Source organism: Chiloscyllium plagiosum, chromosome 1 (assembly GCF_004010195.1).
Source record: "Chiloscyllium plagiosum isolate BGI_BamShark_2017 chromosome 1, ASM401019v2, whole genome shotgun sequence".
NCBI lineage: Eukaryota > Metazoa > Chordata > Chondrichthyes > Orectolobiformes > Hemiscylliidae > Chiloscyllium > Chiloscyllium plagiosum.
In genome coordinates, this window is record NC_057710.1 from 70,526,997 (window position 1) to 70,554,354 (window position 27,358).

The 27,358-nt window shown below is 40.6% G+C and overlaps 1 protein-coding gene across 2 annotated transcripts in view; it reads left to right on the forward strand.

Annotated features, from left to right (window-relative positions):
• The window catches only part of map3k1 (mitogen-activated protein kinase kinase kinase 1, E3 ubiquitin protein ligase), a 128,735-nt gene that overhangs the window by 68,632 nt on the left and 32,745 nt on the right, over positions 1 to 27,358 (forward strand). For both annotated transcript variants that reach the window (XM_043689029.1, XM_043689038.1), the window contains exons 7-11: positions 191 to 312; positions 4,616 to 4,697; positions 8,918 to 9,068; positions 9,384 to 9,674; positions 22,977 to 23,098. In XM_043689029.1, the coding sequence (XP_043544964.1) occupies positions 191 to 312; positions 4,616 to 4,697; positions 8,918 to 9,068; positions 9,384 to 9,674; positions 22,977 to 23,098 (768 nt within the window). The remainder of the gene's footprint in view (positions 1 to 190; positions 313 to 4,615; positions 4,698 to 8,917; positions 9,069 to 9,383; positions 9,675 to 22,976; positions 23,099 to 27,358) is intronic.

Consider the following 27,358-nt stretch of genomic DNA (forward strand, 5'->3'; position numbering starts at 1 on the left):
TGGGTTTTCTTAATTTTATTGCATTAATGTATTAATGTCTGCAGATTGTGAACTATCCATATTAATAAAAATATTGATTTTGTAACTGCTCCTTGAGATTGTGTTGTGTACTTAAATGACTTACTTTGAAAAAGATTTAGAAATTTCTGAACCACATGAAGCTTAACACAAGATTGTTTTGCTCTTTTAGCTTAAAAGATGAAGAAGAACAAATGTGTCCTATTTGTCTACTGGATATGCTTGATGAGGAAAGCTTGACTGTGTGTGAAGAAGGCTGTAGGAATAAACTTCATCACCACTGCATGTCAATCTGTAAGTTTTCAGGGATTTTCACTTCTTTTTATGTTCTGCTGATTTTTTTTTTAGTCATTAAAGCTTCCAGGCTCTCATTGTCCATGACTGAACTATTTTGCTGCACTAGTAAATCATGGACTTGTTACTATAAACAGGTTATTTTTGAAGCTGGGGCTATTTATTCTGGGGAACCAGGTGGATTAGTTGAAACTTTTTATTTCACTCCTTTGTGTCCAATCATTATTTCTATTTATAAAAGTCCATAATTTGAATATTTCTGTTAATATATTGTCACTTAAACTTCGTTTCCTTTCATTACCCTTAATCAATTTGCTTTTGTTTTTGGTTGCTTGTTTTTAGTCAACATCTTTTGGCCCTTTGACTTTTGATACATGCCTGACATCGTGAACTGATCTGGAAGACCCTTGCACATTTTATTTGAAGTGAGAATGGTGCAAAAATCTTCTTCGCCTATTTAATTTTGTGCGGAGTCTATGCTTATCAACAGCATTGATCACTTCCTAGAGACCAGGTTTATCAATTTATGTACCTAGAAGAAAACCTAGCAGAGATTTAAGGGCCTGAATTGTTTTCATAATGACATTCTTCATTCTTTATGGGATATGGGTGTCATTGAAAAAGCCAACATTTGTTGCCCAGCCTTAATTGCCTTTGAGTTGTTGGCTTACTACGCAAGCCAGAGAGAAGTTGAGTCAGTCGCATTACTGTGGATCTGGAGTATGTTTAAGCCACATCAGGTAAGGATGATAGATTCCTTTTCCTAAAGGATATTAGTGAACAAAGTGGGTTTTGAGTGTGTACTCAAACTACTGGATGTGTGCTTGATGACACACTTCACCCTCAGCAGCCAAAAATCTGAACAAATCAATCGGACACCTATGGGCTCACCCGTCTCCGGACTCCTAGAAGAAGCAGTGATGCAAAGACTAGAGCAAACAGCCCTCCCAAAAATCCGACCCAAACTTTAGATCGGGTACATGGGCGACACTTCTGTAATTAACAGAACAGAGCTTGAGAGCACAGACCAGATTATCAACATCATGCTCACAGGGACCAAATCTACAAGAGACAAGGAAATTAACAACCAACTCCCATTCCTAGATGTGATTGTAGAAAAACACAGAATGGGAAATGCACAACAAAAGTACAGAAAAGCTACGCACGGATCAGATCCTGAATTATAATAGCAGCCACCCAAGCACACGAGAAGTTGCATTAGGACCCTTCTCAAAAGGGCTACAATACACAGCAGCACTCCCAATCTGCAAAGTGAGGAAGAAGAACACCTTTACAAAGTGTTTGCCAAGAACAGATAACTTCATCCACAGATGCCTGGCAGACAAACAATGCGATGAGGACATGCTATGATCCAACACACTAACCACTTTACCTTTTATATTTAAAAAAAATGCCTTTGAACTGAGTGTCAGGCTTGTCTGACTACTCTGATTCATAACAGCACATAAACTGACAGCCAAGTTCTGACAACTTGCCAGAACAAAATACCTTATACCCATCATATGCAGGCCAAACATGGTGTACAAGATTCCATGTAGGGGCTACATGAAGCACTGTCTATAGGACAAACAGGCAGACAACTACCGATCTGCATTAATGAACACCCAACTAGCCACTAAACGCCACGACCAGCTGTCCCTAGTAGCTAGGCACACAGGCGACAAGTACCACAAATTTGAGACAACGCAACAATAAAAGGACAAACCAAACGCAGGACAGCCAGGGAATTTGTAGAAGCATGGCGCACTCGCACAGAATCATTGACCTCAACCACAGGTACCGACTACTGCAATGAACAATCGGGACTGGCAACTGGAAGCAGCAGGAATGAGACCAAATACATTTCAATCAACACAGTACAGCACGGAGTATGTCACCTAGGAAGGGAACAAAACATCTGCAAACTAACTTCCCAAATTGGCAAACATACCCACAACGACTACAATGTCTTTAAAACTTAAAGACATAGTTGTCCAGAATCCGAAAACAACAAAATGAGATTGTTACCTATTGGAACATTTTTTAAAGAAAGCTTGATGTTTCAGTTATCTTCAGCAATGTTCTAAAGAGGTCAAAAGACTAAGATGTAAGAGCAGAATTAGGTGTTCATCCCATTTGAGCCTGATCCACCATTCAACCATAGAGTCCTACAGCACGGAAATAGGCCCTTCAGCCCAGCTTGTCCATGCCGACCAAGCTGAGTTCCATTTGACTGCATTTGGCCTATATAACTCAACCCTTTCTACCCATGTATCTGTCCAACTGCCATTTAAATATTGTAATTGCACGAGCCTCTACCACTTCCTCTGGCATTTCGGACTATATATGAACCACCAGGCTAATATGTTTCTAGAGCCCAATCTCTCATCATCCCGTAACCTTTGATCCCCTTACTAATCAAGAACATAGATTCTGTCTAAAATACACTCATACGCTCTGACTTGGCTTCTACTTCTGGCTGAAAAAATGTTTCCTCATCTCAGTTGTAAAGGTTCATCCCTTCATCCTCAGTCTGCGCCCTTGGGTCCTAGTTTTTCCTACTGATGGAGACATGATCTCCACATCCACTCTTTTCTCAGACCTCTGTGTTCTGTTAGTTTCAATCAGATCACCCCTCATCCTTCTGAATGCTATCAAGTACAGACCCAGAGACTTCAACTGCTCCTCCATGTTAGAAGCCCTTCGTTCCTAGAATCATTCTTGTAGACCACCTCTGGACCCCCTCAGCTCATTCTTCTGAGGTATGGGACCCAGAACAGTCTCAGTATTCCCAATCTGGTCTGACCAGAGTCTTATGCAGCCTCAGCAGTCCATCTCTGGTCTTGTATTCTAGCTCTCTTGAAATGAATGCTAACATTGCTTTTCTAACTGCCAACTGACCTTGCATGTTAATTGTAACATAGTGCTGAACCAGGACTTCCAAGTTCCTCATAATTCAGATTTCTGAAACCTTTCCCCATTTAGAAAATAAACGTGTAGACGATTCTTCCTACCAAAATGCAGAACCTCACATTTTCCCACATTGTATTCCATCTGTCACTTCTTTACTCACTCTCTCCTCATTGTCCAAGTCATTCGGCAGCTGCACCACTTCCTCGAAACTACCTGTCCCTGCACCTATATTTGTGTCCTCTGTAAACTTAGCAACAATGCCTTCAGTTCCTGCATCCAGATTGTTAATATATAACATGAATAGTTGTGGTTACACCCCTGCAAAAATCCACTATCATCAGCTACTGGCCTGAAAAAGACCTTGTTATACCCACAGGCTGCCTTCTGCCAATCAGCCAATTCTCTGTCGGACTTATCCTTAACACCATGGGCTCTATAGCCTCCTCTGCAACATTTTGTCAAAGTCCCTTGGAAATCCAAATTGATCATGTGCACTGGCTCTCCTTTGTCTAACTTGCTGATATCTCCTCAAACAATTCTAATAGATTTGTCAAGTATGACCTCCCCTTGACGAAGCCATGCTGACTTAGACCTATTTTTTTGCTATACACTTCAAAGTACTCCACAATCTCATCCTTAATAATGGTCTCTCAAATCTTACCGGAGGAGAAAGTGAGGACTGCAGATGCTGGAGATCAGAGCTGAAAATGTGTTGCTGGAAAAGCGCAGCAGGTCAGGCAGCATCCAAGGAACAGGAGAATTGACGTTTCGGGCATAAGACAACTGAGGTCAGGCTAATTGATGTACAGTTTCCTGTCTTCTACCTTCCTCCCCTCTTAACAGAATAGCTAATTTAACACCCCTTTATCAGCTGGAGCTCTCCCGAAGTCCAGCAATTTCTGAAAGATCAAAATGTTTCTACAGCTTCCTTAGCTATCTCCTTCAAAACTGTTGTAGTCCACCTGGACCAGATGATTATCCACTTTCAGACTTCTCCCCCAGCACCTTTTCCTTAGCTGTGGCCACTACACTCACCTCTGCCCCTGATTTTTGAAGCTCTGGAAGGCTGCTCGTGTCTTCCAATGTGAAGACCGATGCAAATAATCCATTCAGTTCCTCTGCTTTTTTTTTTGTTCCCACTATTACTTCCTCAGCCTCATTTTCCAGTAGTCCAATATCCACTCTTAGCTTTTTCTAAAATAGCTCTTGCAATCATCTTTTATTTATATTTCTGTCATCTCGCCTGCTTATTACTTTTTTCTTTTTTAAGCTTTTATTTCTCCACAGATGCTGTCAGAGTACTTCGATTTCATTTCAGAATTCCAGATTCTGAGTTTTGTTTTTGTTTTATGTTCAGCAGTGTATTTAGTTATATTGGATTTTATTCTAGGGGCTGAAGAATGTAGAAGGAACCGTGAGACCCTGATCTGTCCTCTTTGTAGAGCCAAATGGAAGTCCCGAGAACTGCACAGGTAAGAAAACTGCTTTGTAATAAAGGTTTAAACTACTCTGGTTATGAGATGTTGCATTTTTAACTTTAAATCTTCGAATGGATATTGTAAATTTACAATTGATATCTGGATTACTCCTGGTGCTACGAGCTAGTGAAGGTAGGAATAGGAGGATAGAACACATGAACGCATGGCTGAGGAGCTGGTGTATGGGAGAAGGATTCACATTTTTGGATCATTGGAATCTCTTTTGGGGTAGAAGTGACCTGTACAAGAAGGACAGATTGCACCTAAATTGGAAGGGGGCTAATATACTGGCAGGGAGATTTGCTGGAGCTGCTCAGGAGGATTGAAACTAGTAAAGTGGGGGGTGGGATCCAGGTAGATGGTGAGGAAAGAGATCAATCTGAGACTAGTACACTTGAGAAGAGAAGCAAGTCAAACAGTCAGGGACAAAACAGAGAACAAGGTAGGACTAATTAATTAAACTGCATTCATTTCTATGCAAGGGACCTAACCAGGAAGGCAGATGAACTCAGGACATGGTTAGGAACGTGAGATTGGGATATCATGGCAATTACAGAAACATGGCTCAGGGATGGACAGGACTGGCAGCTTAATGTTCCAAAATACAAATGCTACAGGAAGGATAGAAAGGGAGGCAAGAAAGGAGGGGGAGTGATTGTTTTTGATAAGGGATAGCATTACAGCTGTGCTGAGAGAGGATATTTCTGGAAATACATCCAGGGAGGTTATTTGGTGGAACTGAGAAAAAAGAAGGGGATGATCACCTTATTGGGATTGTATTATAGACCCCTAATAGTCAGAAGGAAATTGAGAAACACACTTGTAAGGAGATCTCTGTTATCTGTAAGAATAATAAGGGGGTTATGGTAGGGGATTTTAACTTTCCAAACATAGACTGGGGCTGCTATAGTGTTAAGGATTTACATGGAGAGGAATTCAAGTGTATATAAGAGAATTTTCTGATTCAGTATGTGGATGTTCCTACCAGAGAAGGGGCAAAACTTGACCTTCTCTTTGGAAATAAGGTAGGGCAGGTGACTGAGTCCATGGGGGAGCACTTTGGGGCCAGCGACCATAATTCTATTCGTTTTAAAATAGTGATGGAAAAGGATAGACCAGATCTAAAAGTTGAAATTCTAAATTGGAGGAAGGTATTAGGCAAGAACTTTCAAAAGCTGATTGGGGGCAAATGTTTGCAAGTAAAGGACGGCTGGAAAACGGGAAGCCTTCAGAAATGAGATAATGAAAGTCCAGAGGAAGTATGGTCCTCGTAAGGTGAAAAGAATGGCTGGTAGGTATAGGGAATGCTGGATGACTACAGAAAAGAATGAAGCATATGTCGGGTATAGATAGGATAGATCAAGTGAATCCTTAGAGTACAAAGGTAGTAGGAGTATACTTGAGAGAAATCAGGAGGGCAAAAAGGGGACATGAGGTGGCTTTGGCAAATAGAGTTAAGGAGAATCCAAAGGGTTTTTACAAATACATTAATGGACAAAAGGGTACATAGGGAGAGAATAGGGCCCCTCAAAGATCAGCAAGGCAGCCTTTGTGTGGAGCCGCAGAAAAGGGGGGAGATACTAAACGAGTATTTTGCATCGGTATTTGCTGTGGAAAAGGACATGGAAGATATAGAATGTATGGAAATAGTTGGTGGCATCTTGAAAAATGTCCATATTACAGAGGAGGAAGTGCTGGATGTCTTGAAACGCATAAAAGTGGGTAAATCCCCAAGACCTGATCAGGTGTACCCTCTAACTCTGTGAGAAGTGATTGCTGGGCCTCTTGCTGAGATATTTGTATCATCAATAGACAGAGGTGAGGTGCCGGAAGATTGGAGGTTGGCTAATGTGCCCCTGTTTAAGCCAGAGAACTATAGACCAGTGAGCCTGACATCGGTGGTGGGTAAGTTGTTGGAGGTAATCCTGAGGAACAGGATGTACATGTATTTGGAAAGGCAAGGACTGATTAGGGTTAGTCAACCTGGCTTTGTGCGTGGGAAATCATGATTGAGTTTCTTGAAGAAATAACAAAGAGGATTGATGAGGGCAGAGTGGTAGACGTGACCTATATGGACTTCAGTAAAGCGTTTGACAAGGTTCCCCTTGGGAGACTGGTTAGCAAGGTAAGATTAGATTAGATTCCCTACAGTGTGGAAACAGGCCCTTAGGCCCAACCAGTCCACACCGACCCTCTGAAGAGTAACCCACCCAGACCCATTTCCCTCTGACTAATGCACCTAACACTGGGCAATTTAGCATGGCCAATTCACCTGACCTGCACATCTTTGGACTGTGGGAGGAAACCGGAGGAAACCCATACAGACAGAGAGAATGTCTGTGTGGAGTTTGCACAGTCGCCCAAGGCTGGAATTGAAGCTGGGACCCTGGTGCTGTGAGGCAGCAGTGCTAACCACTGAGCCACCGTGCCACCCAAGATCTCACGGAATACAGGGAGAACTAGCCACTTCAGTACAGAACTGGCTCAAAGACAGAAGACAAAGGGTGGTGGGTGGAGGGTTGTTTTTCAGCATGGAGGCCTGTGACCATGGAGTGCCACAAGGATCGATGCTGGGTCCACTTCTTTTTGTCACTTATGTAAATGATTTGGATGTGAGCATAAGAGGTATAGTTAGTAGGTTTGCAGATGACACCAAAATTGGAGGTGTAGTGGACAGCAAAGAAGGTTACCTTAGATTATAACGGGATCTTGATCAGATGGGCCAATGGACTGAAGTGGCAGATGGAGTTTAATTTAGATCAGCGTGCTGCATTTTGGTAAAGCAAATCTTAGTGGGATTTGTACTCTTAATGGTAAGGTCTTAGGGAGTGCTGCTGAACAAAGAGACCTTGGAGTGCAGGTTCATAGCTGCTTGAAAGTGGAGTTGCAGGTAAATAGGATAGTGCAGAAGGCATTTGGTATGCTTTCCTTTATTGGTCAGAATATTAAGTACTGGAGTTGGGAGGTCATGTTGCAGCTGTACAGAACATTGGTTAGGCCACTGTTGGAATATTGCAATTCTGGTCTCCTTCCTATCGGAAAGATGTTGTGAAACTTGAAAGGGTTCAGAAAAAATTTACAAGGATGTTGCCATTGGAGGATTTGAGCTATCGGGAGAGGCTGAACAAGCTTGGGGCTGTTTTCTCTGGAACAGTTGGAGGCTGAGGGGTGACCTAATAGAGGTTTACAAAATCATGGATAGGATAAATAGACCCATTCTTTTCTCTGGAGTGGGGGGAGTCCAAAACTAGAGGGCGTAGGTTTAGGGTGAGAGGGGAAAGATTATAAAAGGGACCTAAGGGGCAAACTTTTTTTCACGCAGAGGGTGGTACATGTGTGGAATGAGCTGCCAGAGGAAGTGGTGTGGGCTAGTGCAGTTGCAACATTTAAAAGGCATCTGATAGGTAAATGAATAGGAAGGGGTATGGGCTGGGTGCTGGCACGTGGGACTAGATTGGGTCGGGATATCTGGTCAGCATGGATGAGTTGGACCGGGAGGGTCTATTTCCATGCTGTGCATCTCTATGACTCTAATAGGTTATATCCAGTGAAAATCTGTTCATGGTATTGTTGAGGTCTAAGAATGCTCCAGATTCCCATACAACATTGCATGAAAGTCCTTCCTGTTCTGTTCTAGATATTTACTGCTAAAAACATTTGCTGCATCTATCAACTGTTGCCAAAAATTTAGAACATTAGCCTTGTCAGGGTACAGAAAAGGATTCTTATTAACTTGATGCCAGTCACCACTTTACTATTTTATTTAAGGCTAAAGGTGATATATCTATGTTTGTCAGAGATTTTACATGGCTGTTGGTATCTTGAAGATGCATATTAATTGTCTAAAATCTGAAATCATGGTGTTTAACTAATCCATCAAGTATGACCAGTTATTACAAATGAGTTTCATAATTCTTAATCAACTAATTAAACGCACAGCACTACAAAAACATTTCTTCCTCCCAGTGGTTTACCTGTAGCTTTCCCACATTTTGAATTAAATTGTTTTTGCAATCTTGGGATTTTAACTAAATGTTAGTACTGTAACAGGGCTTTTGAAGATTTGATTTCCTTTGATTTCATGAACTGCAAAATTGGAGCTTGTGTGCTTAGAAACCATTTCCTCAACTAAGGATTTTAATAAAATCTTAATTCATTCCATGCTTTCTTCATTGTATTTCATAATGCCATTTTATACGTTTTCCTTTTAAAAGCCATGAATCTCAAAGTTCAGTGCATAATCAGACTCAGTCACTGGAAATAGATCCACAAAGACGGCAGCAGGACAGCAACTTCAATCTGCGTCATTATGGAGTTCAGCAAATTCCACAAGGTTATAAAGAGTTGGCAGAACCCTGGATTCAGGTAAGGGCTTTTGAAACTTAATTGTTTTGCACAAGGGCAGTTATTGCTTATGTTGGGAACCTCAAATGAAAATTAATCCTTATGTGCTACTGTGAATTTTTAAAACTTTCTCTTTTGGTACCTTATCTTTGAAATTCTTCTTCAAAGTGGTGAACTGTTTATCAATAATAGGTTTACCATGTACAGATTTTGGTTGACATTACTTTTCAACAGATGAATTATTTTCTTTATTCAAATGTGTCTTGTTTAAAAATGGAAGCAATTTCAAACTGCATGCTTGATCTATTGCTGTAATTCTGTTTTTTTTTTATTTAGGTATTTGGAATGGAACTGGTCAGTTGTCTCTTTTCTCGGAACTGGAATGTACGAGAGATGGCATTAAGGCGACTTTCACATGATGTTAGTGGAGCCCTGTTGTTGGCAAATGGTGAGATTCGTACTGGAAGTTCCTCCAGTAATGGAAGTGACACTGGATCTAGTAGTCTTCCAGGAGCTAATGGATCATCTCCAACTGATCTCCCAGGAGACGTGGTGGTGGAGTCATGTTGCAGTGTACTCTCTATGGTCTGTGCTGATCCAGTCTACAAAGTATACGTTGCTGCTTTGGTAAGATACAAATAATTTCGTATCTAAAATGCAATACAATGTTGTTTATACAAAATGTTTAATCTTTAAGTTGTTGAACCTGGGCAACAATTTAATGGAACATAGAGCAGCATAGTACAGGCCCTTCAGTTCTCAGTGTTGTACCAACCTTTTATCCTATTGTAAGATCAAACTAAACTACATACCCTTCATTTTACTATCACCCAAGTGCCTATTCAGAAATTGCTTAAATGTTGCTAATGTATCTGACTCTACTACAACTGCTGGCAGTGCAAACCACACACCCACCACTCTGCGTAAAGAACCTACCTCTTACTTCTCCCCAAACCTTCCTCCAATCACCTTTAAAGTTATGCCTCCTCATGATAGTCATTTCCACCCTGCGAACATGTCTCTGGCTATCCACTCTATCTATGCCTCTCATTTATCTTATACATCGCTATCAAGTACCCTCTCATCCTCCTTTGCTCCAGTGAGGCTCCCTCAACCTCTCTTCATAAGAAATGCCCTCCAGTCCAGGCAGCATCCTGGTAAACCTCCTCTGCACACTCTCTCTAACGCTTCCACATCCTTCCCTCTAATGAGGCAACAGAACTGAACACAGTATTCCAAGTATGGTCTAACCAGGGCTTTATAGATCTGCTGTATAACGTTGTGGCTCTGAAACTCAATTCTCCCCACTAATGAAAGGCAACACACCATATACAGCCTTAACAACCCTTTCAACTTGGGTGGCAACTTTGAGGGATCTGTGGATGTGGACCCCAAGATCCCTCTATTTCTCCACACTGTCAAGAATCCTGCCTTTAGCCCTGTAATCTGCATTCAAATTTGACCCTCCAAAATGAATCACTTCACACTTTTTTCCAAGTTGAACTCCTCTTGCCACTTCTCAACCCAGCTCTGTATCCTGTCCATGTCCCATTGCAACCAACAATAGCCCTCTACACTATCATAACTCCAATCTTTGTGTCATTGGCAAACTTACTAACCCACCCTTCCATTTCCTTGGCCAAGTCATTTATAAAAATCACAAAGAGGGGTCCCAAAACAGATCCCTGAGGAGCACCACTGGTCACTGAGCTCCAGGCTGAATACTTTCATAGAACCCCTATAGTTTGGATACAGGTCATTTAGCCCAACGAGTCCGCCTCGACCCTCCAGAGTAACCCACCCAGACCCATTTCCCTGCTCTATTATTCTACATTTACCCCTAATGAATGCACCTTGCCTACATATCCCTAAACAATGTGGGAAATTTAGCACAGCCAATTCACCAAACCTGCACATGTTTGGATTGTGGGACGAAACCAGAGCACCTGAAGGAAACCCACACGGATGCTGGGAGAATGTGCAAACTCCACAACGGCAGTCGCCCAAGGCTGGAATCGAACCCAGATCCCTGGCATTGTGAGGCAGCAGTGCTAACTGCTGAGCCACCCTGCCTGTATTTGCTGCCATCCTGTGTTTTCTATGGTACAGCCAATTTCTGTATCCAGACAGCCAAATCTCCCTGTATCCCATGCCTCCTTATTTTCTGAATGTGCCTATCATGGGGAGCCTTATCAAATGCCTTGCCAAAATCCATATACATATCCATTGCTCTACCTTCCTCAATGTGCTTTGTCGTCATCTCAAAGAATTCAATGAAGCTTGAGGCATGACCTGATCGTCTCAAAGCCACGCTGACTATCTCTAATCAAGCCATGTTTTTCCAAGTAATCATAAACCCAGTCTTTCAGGATCCTCTCCAATAATCTCTCCACTAACGACATAAGACTGACTGGTCTGTAATTCCCAGTTATCCCTATTTCAAATCAAACAAATCTGCAGATTGACTGCACAGTTTGCTCAATTGGGCTAGATTATTCAAATTAACTTAAAAATCTAAATGGATGCAGATGAAGTGTACTGCAATTAAAATTACTCCCCCCTTGATGTTTGGTGACCAATTTGAAGTTATATGCTTATTGTAATTTCATTAATTTTCTGACTGGTAGGAAGGGGGGCATTATGTCACCCATTTTTGGTACTTTGAACTTAATTTTTTTGTAGTTTAACTATTGCTTTGCTAAATAAACAATGATGAGAATTGTTTAACATAACAGGCAGAAATTTAACTTATTCCTGTGACATTTGTTTTTAGTCTCTTAGTTTACTCAAGGCATTTTTGCTTTAATGTTAATTAGGTTAATGTCTGTTTTAGAATAACGTTTTTCAAATGCAGAGTGTATTTTAGTTTCTGGATTGTTCCCCTTTTGTCAGTCTTTTTTAACATGCTCCATTTCTTTATTTGATTTTTATTTTCCTGTTACAAAACCATTGTGTAAATCAAAATTTTATGTTTTATGGTTCATTTCATTACTTTGTTTTCACTTATGCCCTTACTATATTGAATTTAACCTTTCGCAATTGTTCACTTTTTTTAATTGTGGTGCATTTCCATTTATCAAGTATTCAGATTTGCTAAAAGTAGAGAAAATTTAGTTATGTAGTAAGCCTACAAGACAGGAGCACAAGTAGGTAATTCAACCCTTCCAATGTGCTCTGCCATTGTGCTATCATGACTGATCAGAAATCCTCAACTCCATTTTCCTGTCTTTTTCCCATGTCTCTCGATTCCCTTACTGATTTAAAAACTTCTCTAGCTCAACCTTGAATATACTTAATGACTCAGCCCTGATGGCAGTCTGTGATAAAGAATTCTAGAAGTTCACTCTCCTCCAATAGAAGAAATTTCTTATCTCTGTCTTAAATGGGTGACACCTTTATTTCTGAAATAATGTCCTCTGGTCCTAGACTGCCCAACAAGGGGAAGCAATTTTTCTGCATTCAAACTGCAAAGACCCTGAAGAATCTTGGATGTTTCACTAAGATCACCCCTTAGTCTTCTAAACTTCAAGGAATGCATGCCTAACCTACTCTACCTCTCCTCGTAAGACCGTCCCTCCATTCTCAATATCAACCATGTGAACCTTCTCTGGACTGTTGCATAGGAATGTGGAAGATAGCCACAGGAGTCGACCACTTGATTCCTGGAACCTGTTCAAAATGATCATAGCTAATCATCAAGCTCATACCCTCATCCTGCCATCTCCCACATCCCTTAATTCCTTTAGGTTCAAGCTATATTTACCTCCTTGAAAATACATACTATACTGTTTTGGTGTCAGCTACTTCCTGAGGGAGTGAATTCCACAGGGTCACCACTCACTGGATGAAAAACATTCTCCTCTTATAGGTTCGAAAAGGTGTAACCGTCATCCTTGAACTATGACCCCTGGTTCTGGACTCGCCAGAATCAGGAATATCCATCCTGCATGTAATCTGTCTAGCCTTGTTGGAATTTTAAAGGTTTCTGTCAGATTCCCCCCATTCTTAACCCCAGTTAAGAATGCAATCCTAACCAACTGGATTGCTCCTCATAGGTCATTCCTGCCATCCCAGGAATAAATTTGGTAAACCTTGGAGGCACTCCTTCTCTAGTAAGAACGTCCTTCTTTGATATGGAGACCAAAATGCACACCATATTCTAGGCATAGACTTATAAATGTCATGTGTAAGTGCACTAAGGTATTTCTGTTCCTGTACTCAAATCCTGTCAACATGAGGACCAACGCATAGTTTGCCGCCTTTACTGCCTGCTGCACCTGTGTATTTGCTTTCAGCAACCTTTGAACAAGAATACCCATGTCTTGAATATTCCTCTCCCTCAGTTTACATCCATTCAAATAACAATCTGCCTTTCTGTTTTTGAAAAAGTGGATAACCTCACACATCACTACATTTATATTAAATCTGCCTTGCATTTGCCTACTCTCCCTCTGCCTGTCTAAATCACATCGCTACATGTCTGCATTGTCCTCACAGCTCACTCTTCCACCCAATTTTGTCTCTTGCAAATTTTGAGGTGATGCATTTATTCCCCTCATCTAAATCTATAACATAACATTATGGACCAGTGCCCCCATCCACCTTCAAACCATGTCAAGAAGATAGGCGAGCGAGAGTACTGCAAATGCTGGACTTCAGAGTCGAGAGTGTGCTGCTGGAAAAGCACAGCAGGTCAGGTAGCATCTGAGGAGCAGGAAAGTTGATGTTTTGGGCAAAGGCCCTTCATCAGGAATGAGACTGGGAGCTTCAGGAGTGGCGAGATAAATGGGAAGGGGTTTGAGGCTGGGGGCGAAGGTAGCTGAGTGCAATAGGTGGACGGAGGTGGGGGTAAAGGTGATAGGTCGGAAGGAAGGGTAGTGCACATAGGTGGAAAGTAAGATGGACAGATGGGACAAGTCACGAGGATGGTGCTGAGCTGGAAGGTTGGAACTGGGGTAAGGTTGGGGGGGTGGGGGGGGGAGGAAAATGAGGAAACTGGTGCAATCCATATTGATGCCATGGGGTTGGAGGGTCCTGAGGCGGAAGATGAGGCATTCTTCAGCCAGGGGAGTCGGGTGGTAAGGGAGTTGCGACAGAAGAGGCCCAGGTCCTGCATGTCCTCAGCAGAGTGGGAGGGGTATACTCTGATAATATCTGGAAGGAATCTTTTGCTAACAGTAGATCCTCTTTCATGTCAGTCGAGTAAAATGTAAAGTTGCCTTGGGTCTGCACTGTCATTACAGAGAGACAACTGGTAGTGGTTTAATCTGAGGATCTTATGCATCCGACAAGGGGAAGCATTGACAGAACTTAGTAGCTGTAGCATTATCTTTCAGATGCTGTAATAGATTAAATCCAGACCCTATCTACCTACTTCATAGATCCACGTGAGCAAAACTGACATTCTCTTGACTGTAGTAACAATCATTAGGATATCAACAACGTGCACTGTCTCAGCCCCATACTTAAGGATTGGCTGGCCTTGAGGGGGCCCAGAGGAGGTTTAGTAGATCATTCCAGGGATAAAGGGCTTGATATGAGGTAAAGTTGGGGAATCTGGGTTTCTGCTCAGTGGAGTTTAGAAGGACGAGCAGGGGGATCGCATTGAAACTTAGGAACCTGGATAGTGTGGACATGAAAAAGATGTTTCCTCTAGTAGGAAAGATTAGAGGCCAAGCCTCAGAGTAAAATGATAATCCTTAAGAACTGAGATGAGGAATTTCTTGATCCAATGGGTGGTAAATCTGTGGAACATATTGCCAGAGAAGGAGGTCAAGTCATTGAGTGAATCTAAGATAGAGGTTTTTTATTAGTAAGTGGGTCAAGTGTTATGGAGAGAATGGGGTTGAGAAACATATCAGCCATGATCAAATGTCAAACCAGACTCGGTGGTCTGAAAGGCCTAATTTTGCTCCTGAACGTTATGGTCTTCTGATCATTATAGAAGAGTCACACTCTAGTAACTCTTCTTGCTTGAAAAGTTGATCAAAGTTAGCTTTAACAGGAAGCTTCTGATGTCCTAGTCTTTAAATTGATTCAGGATGGCACTGGAGCATTAGGGCTGCATGTGGGAACTCTGAGGCAGCAGCAAACACAGCACCACCTTGTGGTGACTGAAGACAGCGGCAACAGGGACACCCTCCCTCCTGGCATTTGGGGATCGCAGCGGCAGCAAAACTCCTTCAGTGATCAGAGGCAGTGGTGGGGATTTTTCAAGACAGCGGTGCTGTCAAGGTAACACTTCAGAGGAGGGTGGCTGCACCAGGACTCTTGGCAAGATGGCAACTCTGGTCTGGTGTCAGAGCCAGGGACTTTTGGTTACAATAGAGCCAGAGTGGGAACCCCTGGCATTTGTGAGGTGGTGACAGTGTGGAACAGAGCTGGGACTGTGAGCATCACAGATGGTGGCAGCAGTGGAGCTGGAGACTCCTGGCCATAGTGTAAATGTAGGTCTAGCACGGGACGTGGCATTAGTGGTGGTGTTGATGAGGTGGGCCCAGCAGCGAAGCGATGTTGCCTACAGAGTGGCAACTGCAATGGTGATGGGGTGGTGGCACTTTGTTATATCTTTTATCCTTTTTATTCTTAAAGTATTCAAAATACCACTGGATTGTGGCAACATCCATTACTATCAATTTTGGTCAGAGAATCCTCTCAATTTCCAACAAGCTTGTCAAACAGTTTCCCTTTTGTAAATCTACGCTGGTTATGTCTAATCAGATTATTATTCTTCAAATATCCATTTATCACATCCTTCATAAAATCTAACATTTTCCCTAACGTTGATGTAAGGCTATAAGTTCTATAATTCACGTTTTTCTGTCTCACCCCTTAATGGGTGACATTTTGTAGCTTCAATTTGCAGGAATCATTTCAGAATTGGTAGAATTTGGGAAGGTCATTACCAATGCATCCATGTCTGCATTGCTGCCATCTACGACCTCTTGGAATGTTGAATATCTAGTCTAAGGAACTTATCAACTTTCTGTCCATTAATTTCTCCAGTCCAACTTCTTATGAGCCTTACTACTTCCTTGAATGCCTCATTCTCCCTAGTCATTTGGGCCCCTAATCCTGAGTGATTTCTTGTATCTTCATCAGTAATCATTTGGCTTCTCTGCCTCTTCCTCATTTGTAAGCTCTCCTGATTGTAATGAGCTCCTGTTAATTTTGGTCAAAAGCTATTTTTTTTTTCTTTTTATGTGCCTTTAGAAGCTGTAACAGTCCATGTGTTTTTTTGGATTTGCATTCATATTACTGAACATTTTGCCTGTCATTATGTATCACAGGCAAATTCATGAACACGAGACACTGACTCTCATCATTTTGTAAAGTCCACTATTAATTAACTACTTGACAGTTGTATTTGCTGTTATAATGCTATCCTTCAGTGGATGATGACACCAGAAAGCAATTGTCATGTATTTTTTAAAAAAGTTTTTGTCATTTGTTGATTCTCAAAATGAGTTAGTGTGGAATTGTTATTTTTCAGGGAAATTTAGATTTTCAATTCCAGAGCATTCTGGGGAATGGAAATCTGATAATACTTTGATCAGTGTACAAAATTAACCTGTGGTTTATTCTAGTTAACGTATATGACACTGCAGGTCACAGTGCCCTCTGTGTCGTGGATTTGGAAGTTAGAAACCTTCACGTGGACAGTGTCTGTGTTGGCACATTGGAAACTTTTAAAAAAAACATTTTAACTATTGATACGGTTGTCTGGTGCAAGGTTTCTTTGGTGCCGGACTTGCAGTTTCACATGAACTGCAGAACAATGTTGTAACACTCAATTTAAGAATCTACTATTAGACATGAGCAGTTTGCTTTTTACGTTGATACTAGTTCATTTGTAATTTCAACAAGTCTTCATTTCACTTGCTGCCCCTAAGCGGCTTGGCACATTTGTTTCCACAGTTCAATGTGCAACAGGCAAGCATTCTTTGCGTTTAAAGGATGGTGCACTTGGATCACATGATAAAAACTTTTTGTGTTGAGAATCTGAAGAACTGGCAAACCTATTTTTGGTATAAGGATAGATCGTCGGAACAGTGGAAGTATTGTTTGGATTTCCAAGGCATTAACTATGGTTCCATATGATAGGTGGTTATTATCATGAGATGGATAATTGGACCAGCTTCAGATAATATGCCTGCAAAAGTAGGGCAGAGGTTGAATTTTAAGTCTATTTTGAAGAAAAGTAATCAGATTCAATGTTAATTTTGTTTCTCTGCCCAGACATTGCTTAAGAAACTCAATTTATTTGAAATTGGATACAATGGAGTAAGCAGTTTCACCCCTTGATTATCCAAAACCCTTCGACCACTATGTGGCACAAATCCAAAAGTATTCCTAGCTGATGTGGATAAATGCAGTCCCAACAGCAGTTGAGAATCCAATGCCATCAGAACAAAGAAGACAGCATAATTGTCTGACTCAGCAGTTGCTCTTCTGCTCGTGAGGCATAAGACCTTTTCTTCCTTGGGCTATGGCTAATGTTGATAGTTATATGACCTCCAATAGATGGAAAAAGTTAAACTCTTCTTACCTCTTTAAAGACCCGACTTCACAGCAATGATATTGCTCTGTAACATTTTTGGGATATCTGTTCATCAGATTTGCAATAGGATGTGAGGGTATCTTGGAGTGTTGTAGCAGAGTGTTTACATGTTAACTTCTCTGTAGTCTTTCAGCTCCTGTGCCATTTTTCTGATGAAACCTTTGTCACAGCTCCAAGGACCTTCATTGGTTGAGCCAAATTGCTTTTGCCCTTCATCTTTTGCAATTCCTTTCATTTTAGTACTTCCTACAGGTTGATTTATGGCATTCTTCTCTGGATCACTGCTTGGGACCATCACATTCCTGTGCCGTGTCACAAGTGTCTTCTTGAACCATGATGAAACTGCCACCTGACTCCAGTAGCCCTGCGTTCCCTCTGGAAGAAAAGAACGGTTATTAGAGTCTCTCTAAAATATTTAATTTACAACACATGGTGAAAAACTTGGGCTAAATGACTGTCTTCTGCACCTTAACAATGTGATTTGTTGGATATAATGTGCTTTGTTATTCCTCTTGCTTCCTTGACTTTGAGTGCTGTTCACACCTGTTCGTTTTGGAATGGCAACAACACTAGTTAGTTTTTCTTCAATACCTGATCATTTCTGCCCATTATCAACTTAACAAGTATTGTCTACTCATGTTGGTCTGAGGATATTTTCTCTAGCAAGATGGTCAGTTCTGAAGACACTTGGGTGATATCCTGGGAAATGGCATGTGAGGCCAAAGATCGATCACTATTTGAGCTATGTCTTCAGCAAATTGTAATCTATGTGCCATGAGGTGGATTGCAGTTAGCTGTAACATCTCTTCAACCAGATTTGTAAAAATCCCATTTTAATGGCCTGTTGTCCAAATGTAATTAAGTAAATTTCTGACTATTTACCACATATATTTTATACAATTCTTTACTGAAAACTTTTGAATATGAGGCAGAGATGTAGTCCAAGAGGTGGTCACATCACAGCAAATGGGTGACCACCAGGCAGCCCAAGAGAAACAGGTAGTGTAGGAGTACCCAGAGATTCTGGGTATTTGTGAAGGTGATAAATCCTTGAATTAGAGCAAGAGTCAAGCCAATACCACCACAGTATTACAGGAGGGTAGGAAGAAGAGTAAAAGGTCAGTACTAATAGGGAATTCTTTAGGGGAGCAGACAAGTGTTTCTTTTGGTTCTTGTTGTGTCTCCAAGATGGTATGTTGCCTTCCTGGTGCAAGGGTCAGGGATGTCGCAGAATAGTTTTGAGGCCTCTTTTTACAAATGGGTGAAAAGCCAGGGGTCACAGTTGGAATTATTATTACCAATTCTGCAGAGTTTAGGGGGTTAGATGAAAGATTGGTAAGCACGATTAGCCTGGGTGAAGATGGTACCAGTTCAAGTCAGACAGATTGCATGTGGAACAGAACTGGGATTGAATTCCTTGAAGACGGTTTTTGCTGGTGCTGATGGTTTAAACTAATTCAGCAGGAGTGTGGAAACAGAATATTAAGCAGTACTATCATTGTGAAATGTTGGGAGAGGCAGAAAGTATTGGCATATCTAATAAGTTAATAGGTCGGGTCAGAGAAAGGGAGAAAGTAATTATGTCTAAATTGAGATTAACCTGCATGTATATGAATGTACTGAATATAGGAATAAGATTGGGAAATGCACATGTTGCCTCATGAGCTTATTTTGTGGCAATAACAGCCCTGGCTTAAAGGTTAACAGATCTGGGTGTTGATTACTCCTGATTAAAAAGTGTTGAGAAAAGATAGCAAAGATATAACGGTAAAGTGTTTTGGTTAAGGAGGGCATTGCAGTGCTGGGGAAAGAGGATGCTTCATGGTAAAGGACAGAATCGATTTGGCTTTGTCACAAAGCTAGTCCCTTTTTTCCCTAAAAACTCTTCCTTGGCTCGAGAATACTCTGCTCTTGATTTTTTTCCCAGAGGGGTAATAAACCAGGCTGGGCTCTGATTAGTCTGGTTTGGTACAGAGATTAAAGGGTATCAAGAAGCCTTTTTGTTTCTATGTAAACAAAAGTGGTCATTGTTTAGAGGTGACCTGTACATGGAAAGAGGAATGGTTAGCTCTGTAGCTAAGCTGAGCAGTTTAGTTCAGTCCAGAACTGAGAGTTCAACAGTGAGCTGTGTAGAAACTCTCTCTCTTCTACCCTTCTAACTTCACCCTGTAAGCATCTGAGCCTTTTTTGTGCTATGTTTTAAAGGGGTTTGCTTATTGGGGCTGTTGTGTATATTCGGAACAGCATACTTAAGTCTAGTTTGGATAGACTGAGTTCTGTAGGGGTTCTTTATTCTATTCTTCTTGCTTAATTGTGTAATTTTGTAAATAATTTTTTTTCTGGTTTTTATACCTGGTAGTCAACCTCATTAACTTAATCTGGGTAATTTTCACTGTACACTTACACAAATTGCAAAGTTATGATCTGGGCTGTCTGCTTAAGAATGTTTTGAGTGACTGGCTTAGTCTGTAACAACCTCCTAATGTTTTTTTTTTAAAGAAAGAGCTGATTAGGAGCCAAATAGGGGATTTACTCTTGCAAGAGACCTGACCTGAGGTCTGCAACTGTCTTCTTTTCTGAGGCAGATGTTGCCCAGGCCGTGATGACTGAGGAGGGAACGGGTTTAGTTGATGTGAATGAAGTAGTCAATAATCTGCTACTATTTAAATTTTGAATAGGTATCCTGAGCTGATTAGGTGTGTCTAAGTATATTAAAGGATATGAGACTAGGAATTGCAGAGGCACTGGCAATAGTCTTTCAACCTTCCTTTTCATCTGGTGGTGGTGACAGTGTCTTGGAGAATTGCAAACATCACGACCTCTTTTTCGGAAGAGTGTAAAGTTCAGTCTAGCAATTGGTCAATTTAACTTCAGCAATGGTCAGACGTCTGAAAATGTTTATTTGAGACGGAGTTAAAAATTATATGGGAAAATATGGATTAACATTATGGATGTGAATTTAAGGAAAAACTGTCTCTAATGTTATGGACCAGGCCAGAGCCCCCCCTCAATATTTTAAGAAGGTAGGCTAGACCCTTACATCTTATTTTAAAGGCAGATGTGAAGTGAGTGTTCCAGGTATGATGCAACTGGTCAAACCACTCTGCTTTAAGCAAAACCAGAATTTATTTAAACACTGCAGTTAAAACACGAACAAAATCAGAATTTAAAATAACTGAACTATTGGAAAACCTAACCAGCCTGATAAAGCAACTTTAACTGATTAACTGTTCCAATATAACTCATAAACATAACCCTTAGCAAAAAGGTAAATGGAAACACAGATTCTTAGACAGGAAGGAACAGCATCCAGAGAGAAATTTCAGAAGAAAGTCAGATGAGCTCTTTACTGAAGCTTGTCACTGCTACTGCAAAAAGAAACAAACTAGAAAAAATCTGAACTGGGAGAACTGGCCACATCCCTTGCATTGTTAAAGTAGATGCCTCAGCACCTCTGCCATTATGACCTCTCTACCAAAGAACCAAGGACAAAATAACTTTTTTAAGTGACAACATCGTCACACTAAGTTAGACTGCTTTTTGAAGAGGAAAGAGGATTGATATAGGGAAGGCTGATGTGTTATGCATGGACTTCAAAAAGTTGCTCAATATGATTTGAGGTAAGTTTTATAAGTCGTGGAATAAAAAGGGCAGTAATAACTTGGATAGAAAATTGGCTGAGGGATAAAAATCAGAATCAATAGGTATTTTTAAGGCTGGAAAAAAGTTTGAAGTGGTATTGGGGTCCTTGCTTTTCCAGGTACATATATATCTCCACAGTTGCTGCCAGACCTGCTTTAGTTTCTCCAGCGTTTCCTGTTTTTACACAACCTTGAAAGTGTCCTGTAATCATAACCCTCAAGGGTTGCCTCTGCACTTCAAAGATGGTACCCTGACTGTTCAGTAAAAAGTGCACTGTGAACAGATCTGCTGTTGCCTGGTCTAATCTCCTTCTGGACTCCAGAACCTGATTTCAGGGGAGATCACTGGTCATTTTAAATAAACACATGTTTCTGAGAACTGTACAGGTGTGGACTCTTGCACATCCCTGTTTCCACGCATATATCAGGAAATGCTAGTATTGGTGGATTACAGACTTCATGGCTTTTTTTTACCATAGAAATGCTGTCTATTGAGATGAAAATCTAGTCCGAGTCTAGTTGTAGTACCAAATTACCATCCCATTGAGATCGGTTTAATTTTACAATAATATCTGTAGTTTTACCATTTGTGCTCGTCTGATCAGAATTACTATAAATTTGAGCCAATCTGCAAACAACTTTTATTTCATGAAATGAACAGTAGGAAAGCAGGATGGGTATTTGCAGTTCTGTATAAAAATTTGCAGCTCTGATTAAAATTTGAATCTGTGCCAATATTGTGACAGTACTTTTCAATTGATAATGTGCCAATCAATTTGGAGAAATTATTTGCCTATTTACATTCCATTCTGTAGACATTTAAGCAATACCGAAACTAAATACTAGTTTCGCTGCCTAATTCAGACACTCAATGGATGTATCTGAAATGATTGTTTTTTAGTTTTGCATCAGCCTGACTTCTGATTCTCAATTTTAAATGGTTTGGCCTTCTTTTGGTCTATCACCGTAGAACCGAAGATGGAATATCTATTTCCTTTACTGTAACATTACCCATTCTACTTCATTAAATGGTGTGTTGCATGTAATTGATATGGTTGGTGTTGGACTACATAACTGTCCATTTGATTTTAAGCACTTGTGCCATCTGTTGCTGTTGGTAAATGCAAGGAAATTGGGGCATCAGTGCTAAAGTTCTAACTGCCGTGTTTTGCTGATAGGTAAACCTGGTTATTCCGTGTTTTACATCTTTGTCAGATAAGCTTATTGTATCAATGCTGATTCCTTGATAGACAAAAGTAGTACTTCAATGTTCAAAGGTCTGTTTCTAATACAGCTGTCTTAAACTGAGGGGAAAAAAGGGTGTAATGATGACATAAATTTGAAATATTGTAGTTTTGGATTTTTAAAAAATTATATTAATGTGGTAAACATGAATCTCATGCCAAAAATAATTGATTGATCAGTTTTTTGCATCAGCATAGATTTTAATTTAATTTACATTGATAGATATTCACTTACCATTTTGCAAATGTATATACAGCATTTTTAGGAAACAGAATTGAACAGTAAAATATTTTTCGAAACAAATGAGTTAGGCCAGTATTTATCACTTTTCTTTTGGATATTTCTTTAAGATTATTCAGTAACATAATAACAAACCTTAACCAACTATTTTTGAAAAATATCCCTACCGAACAGGTTGTTGCTGTTTATTTATACTTGGATACATTTTTCATGTTAATACATTTATTTCCCATTTCTTATTAGAAAACCTTACGAGCCATGTTGGTGTACACACCTTGTCATGCAGTAGCAGAAAGGTCACGACTTCAACGACTTCTCAGGCCAGTAGTTGAAACTATATTGGTCAAATGTGCAGATGCTAACAGGTAACTGAATTTTGAACAAAAATGGCAGTTTTAAAATTCAGACGTATTTGAAATATAATATTTGATATTTATATTTAATTCTGAATTGCAGATTAAATATCCTCTTAATAAGAGATCATTAAGCAGTTGCACTTGTTAATAGAAGCCCATGAACTAAAAGCTGATTACAATGTTTTAATTACTAGTGGCTACTTATAAGGTCAAGTGAAGTAAATACATTCGTTTGGAGAATTTGGCTGCATTTGACAATAAGAATACATTATCTTTGGAGTGATTTATAATGAACTGGTTCATTGCATTTATGCTAGACGAGAGATCCTGTTAAAGGGGGCAAATTGAGCATGGTTTTATTGGATTTGAATAAATTTTTCTCAGGACTCATTTTAATTTTTGAGCAAGTCCTTTTCTCATTATATCTAATTACTTTAGGTGATGTAGTTACATAATGCCATCTGTATTTGTGTTGAAACTCTCGAATAGAATATCATTCTTCAGCATTCTCAATTTTGTCTCCATTAAACAGTGGCTCAGTGGTTAGCACTGCTGCCTCTCAGCGCCAGGGACCCAGGTTCAATTCCAGCCTCTGGCAACTGTGTGGACATTTTCCCCATGTTGTCTTGGGTTTCCTCTGGGTGCTCCGGTGCCCCCCCACAGTCCTAAGATGTGCAAGTTAGTTGGATTAGCCATGGAAAATGCAGGGTTACAGGGATAGGATTGGGTCTGTGTGAGATGCTCTTTGGAGAGTTGGTGTGGACTCAATGGGCTGAATGGTCTGTTTCTACACTCTGGAGATTCTATCATCTTAAATATATAGTAACAACACATAAGGAAAACATTGATTTCCTAGGTGTTATCTTTAGCTTTAACCTTTCAGACAGTATTGGTAATTTTCTAAAATGAAAATTTTCCGAATTTTTCCCTCCGATTTTATTTCTTAATTCTGTTCTGTGTTTTAAGTAATCAAAATTTACCTTAAGTGCAACAGTGTTGAAGGCACCTGTACCTTTCCTAATTATTGTTTCGAGTCTGGTGTGATTCCTTTTCAAAATGCTCCAACAAAGTCATATCAAACTCTATCTTAACTTTTTGGTTCCGTGTCCAAGGATGCAACCAGATCTGTTGAGTTTCTCCACACCCTGTCTCTTTATTTCAGATCTTTAGCATCCACAGGTTTTGCTTATATTGGTAGACCTTTATTTTTAGTTTTGAAATTTGTCTACTATGGTAGTCAGGATGGTATGTTTCAGGAGACAGTTACATCCCTTAAATTAATTTATCTAAAATTTGGTCTCTGGTAGGGACAGGAGGGTGTGACTACCAAGGGAAGGGGTTGGAAGGTAGTGCTGAAGGAGCCTCAGGCCAAGAGTTTGTCAATAGTGTTTAGATTCTTGTCTCCTATGTTGATGAGAGTGGGAGCTTTAGGGAGAATGTGCAAACTGATCTTAGTATTGTGGTACAGGGAGTTATTCAAGGAGAAATGTAGTTGTAATCAGGGATAGTACAGGCAGGGCAATAAACACACTTTTCTCTGTGGCCAGGGTCGGGAGTCCCAAAGGATGTATTGCCTGCCTGGTGTCAGGGTTCAGGATATCTCCTGTTTGGCTGCAGAGGAACTTGGGAGTGGCAGGGAAAAGATCCAGTTTTCATGGTTCACAATACAGGTAGAAAGAGGAAAGAAGTTCTGATGACAGAATATAAGTAACTAGGGATTAAATTGAAAAGGAGAACAAGCACATCATAACCTAAGAAATAGGAGCAGGAGTAGGCCATCTGACCCCTCGAGCCTGCTCCACCATTCAATCATGGCTGAATGTTTTTCATGGACTCAGCTCCACTTGCCCATCTACTCACCATAACCCTTGATTCCTTTACTGTTCAAAGCTCAGTCTATCTTTGCCTTAAAACCATTCAGTGAGATAACTTCATTTGTTTTGCTGGGCAGGGGATTGCACAGATTGACAACCCTTTGGGAGAAGTTGCTCACTCAGTCCTAAATCTGCTCCCCCTTATTTTGAGGCTATGTCCCCTAGTTCTGGTTTCACTTTAAGTGGAAATGACCCCCTTGCTTCTTTCTTATCTATTCTCTTCATAATTTTATATATTTCTGTAAGATCCCCACATTTTCTTCTAAATTCAGTGAGTATGATCCCAGTTTACTCAATCTCTTCTCATAAACCAACCATCTCAACTCCAGAGTCAAGCTAATGAACCTACTCTGCATCCACTCCGTGCCAGTCCATCCTTTCTCAAGTAAGGAGACCAAAACTGTACACAGTACTACCAGGTGTGGCCTCTCCAGCACCCTATACAGCTATAGCCTAACCTCCCTGTTTTTTAAACTCTGTCCATTTGGCAAGGAAAGACTATATTCCATTTCCTGCCTTAATTACCTGCAAACCAACTTTGTGATTCATGCACAAGGGCACCCAGGTGTCTCTGCACAGCAGAATGCTGCAACTTTTACCATTTTATGTAATCCATTTTGCTGTTATTCCTACCAAAATGGATGATCTTGCGTTTACCAACATTGTACTCCCATCTGCCAGACCCATGCCCACACACTTAGAGTCAGAGATGTACAGCATGGAAACAGACCTTTTGATCCAGGTTGTCCATGCTGACCAGATATTCTAGACTAATCTAGTCTCATTTGCTAACACTTGGTCTATAGCCCTCTTGGTATATACCCATGTCTTTTAGATGTTGTAATTGTACCAGCCTCCACCATGTCCTCTGGAAGCTCATTCCATACATACACCACCCTCTGTGTGAAAAGGTTGCCCTTTAGGGCCCTTTAAAATTTTATTCCCTTAAGTCCTCTAGTTCTGGTCTCACCCATCCCAGGGAAAATACTTTATCTATTTACCCTATCCATGCCCCTCATGACCTTATAAATCTCTATAAGGTCGCCCCTCAGCCTCCGACACTCCAGGGAAAACAGCTCCAGTCTATTCAGCTGTTCACTCCAACCTGTCTATATCCCGCTTCAGACTTTCAGTGAGTAATCATTTAGATAACTATCTGAGCCACAAGTATATAGGAATGGGGTCAACTAAATTAAAGAGGTAAACGTGGCTAGAAGATCAGTGTGGGAGAAAAAGATTCAAATTCATGGGACACTGGCATTAGTACTGGGAAAGAGGGAGCTGTTCAATTGGATGGGTTCCACCTGAATCACTCTGGGACCAGAGAGCTGGCAAATCTCATGACTAGGGTTGTGGCTAGGGATTTAAATGACATAGTATAAATAGGTTCAGTTCACAGAAAATTATGAAAAAAGTTAATGCAGGAGGGGGTGTGGTGAACAGAACTCAGCAGAAGTTAAAGTTTCCAGAACAAGTGATCGGACAGAGTATGGAAAGGGTCATGAATCCAACTTCGCACCTCGTAGATAAGGGGAAAACTATGGGGTGGGGGGTGAGGAGGAGGTGCTAATCAAAACAATGGCATGTAGAACATGGTAAATGAACTTGTAGCACAGAATAATGGGTATGATATGGGTACCACAGAGATGTCGCTGCAAGGGGATCAGGTGTGAGAACGAAATATCCAAGGATGCATATTCTATTGAAAGGACAGGCAAATGGGCAGAGGGTTGTTAATTAGAAATGAAACTAAATCTGTAGCACAAAGTGTTAGAGTTGAAAGGTGTAGAATCTGTGTGAGTAGAGTTGAAGAAGTGCAAAAGAAAAAGACTCTGATGGAAGGTATGTACATGTCTCCTAGCAGTAGTTAGAATGTGGAGAAGAAAATTAATTAGGAGATTAAAACAAGTATGTAAGCAAGGCACTATTACAGTAATCATGGGGGAATCGATATGGACTCTGCTAATCGATTTGGTAGTGGATCTCAAGAATTTGTAGAATGCCAAGACTTTTTTCTTTTTGGAGCAGCTTGTGGTAGAGCCCACTAGGAATAGGAAAGTCTAGATTTGGTGAGGTGTAATGAGGCAGACGGTTACAGAGCTTATGGTGAAGCTGGAATCAGATTTAACTATTGCAATTGAGTAAAGGTAACTAAAAAGATAAGGAAATAGCAGGAGAACTTAATAAGTACTTTGCATCAGACATGAGTAATATCCCAACAATTAAAGGGAGTCAGGGGGCTGAGTTGAGTATGGTTGCCATTACAAAAGAGAAAGTGCTAGAAAAGCTAAAAGGTCTTAAAATTGATAAATCTCCTGCCCCGAAGGGCTACATCCTATAGTTCTGAGGGAAGTGGCTGAGGAAATAGCGGAGGCGTTAGTTGAGATCTTTCAAA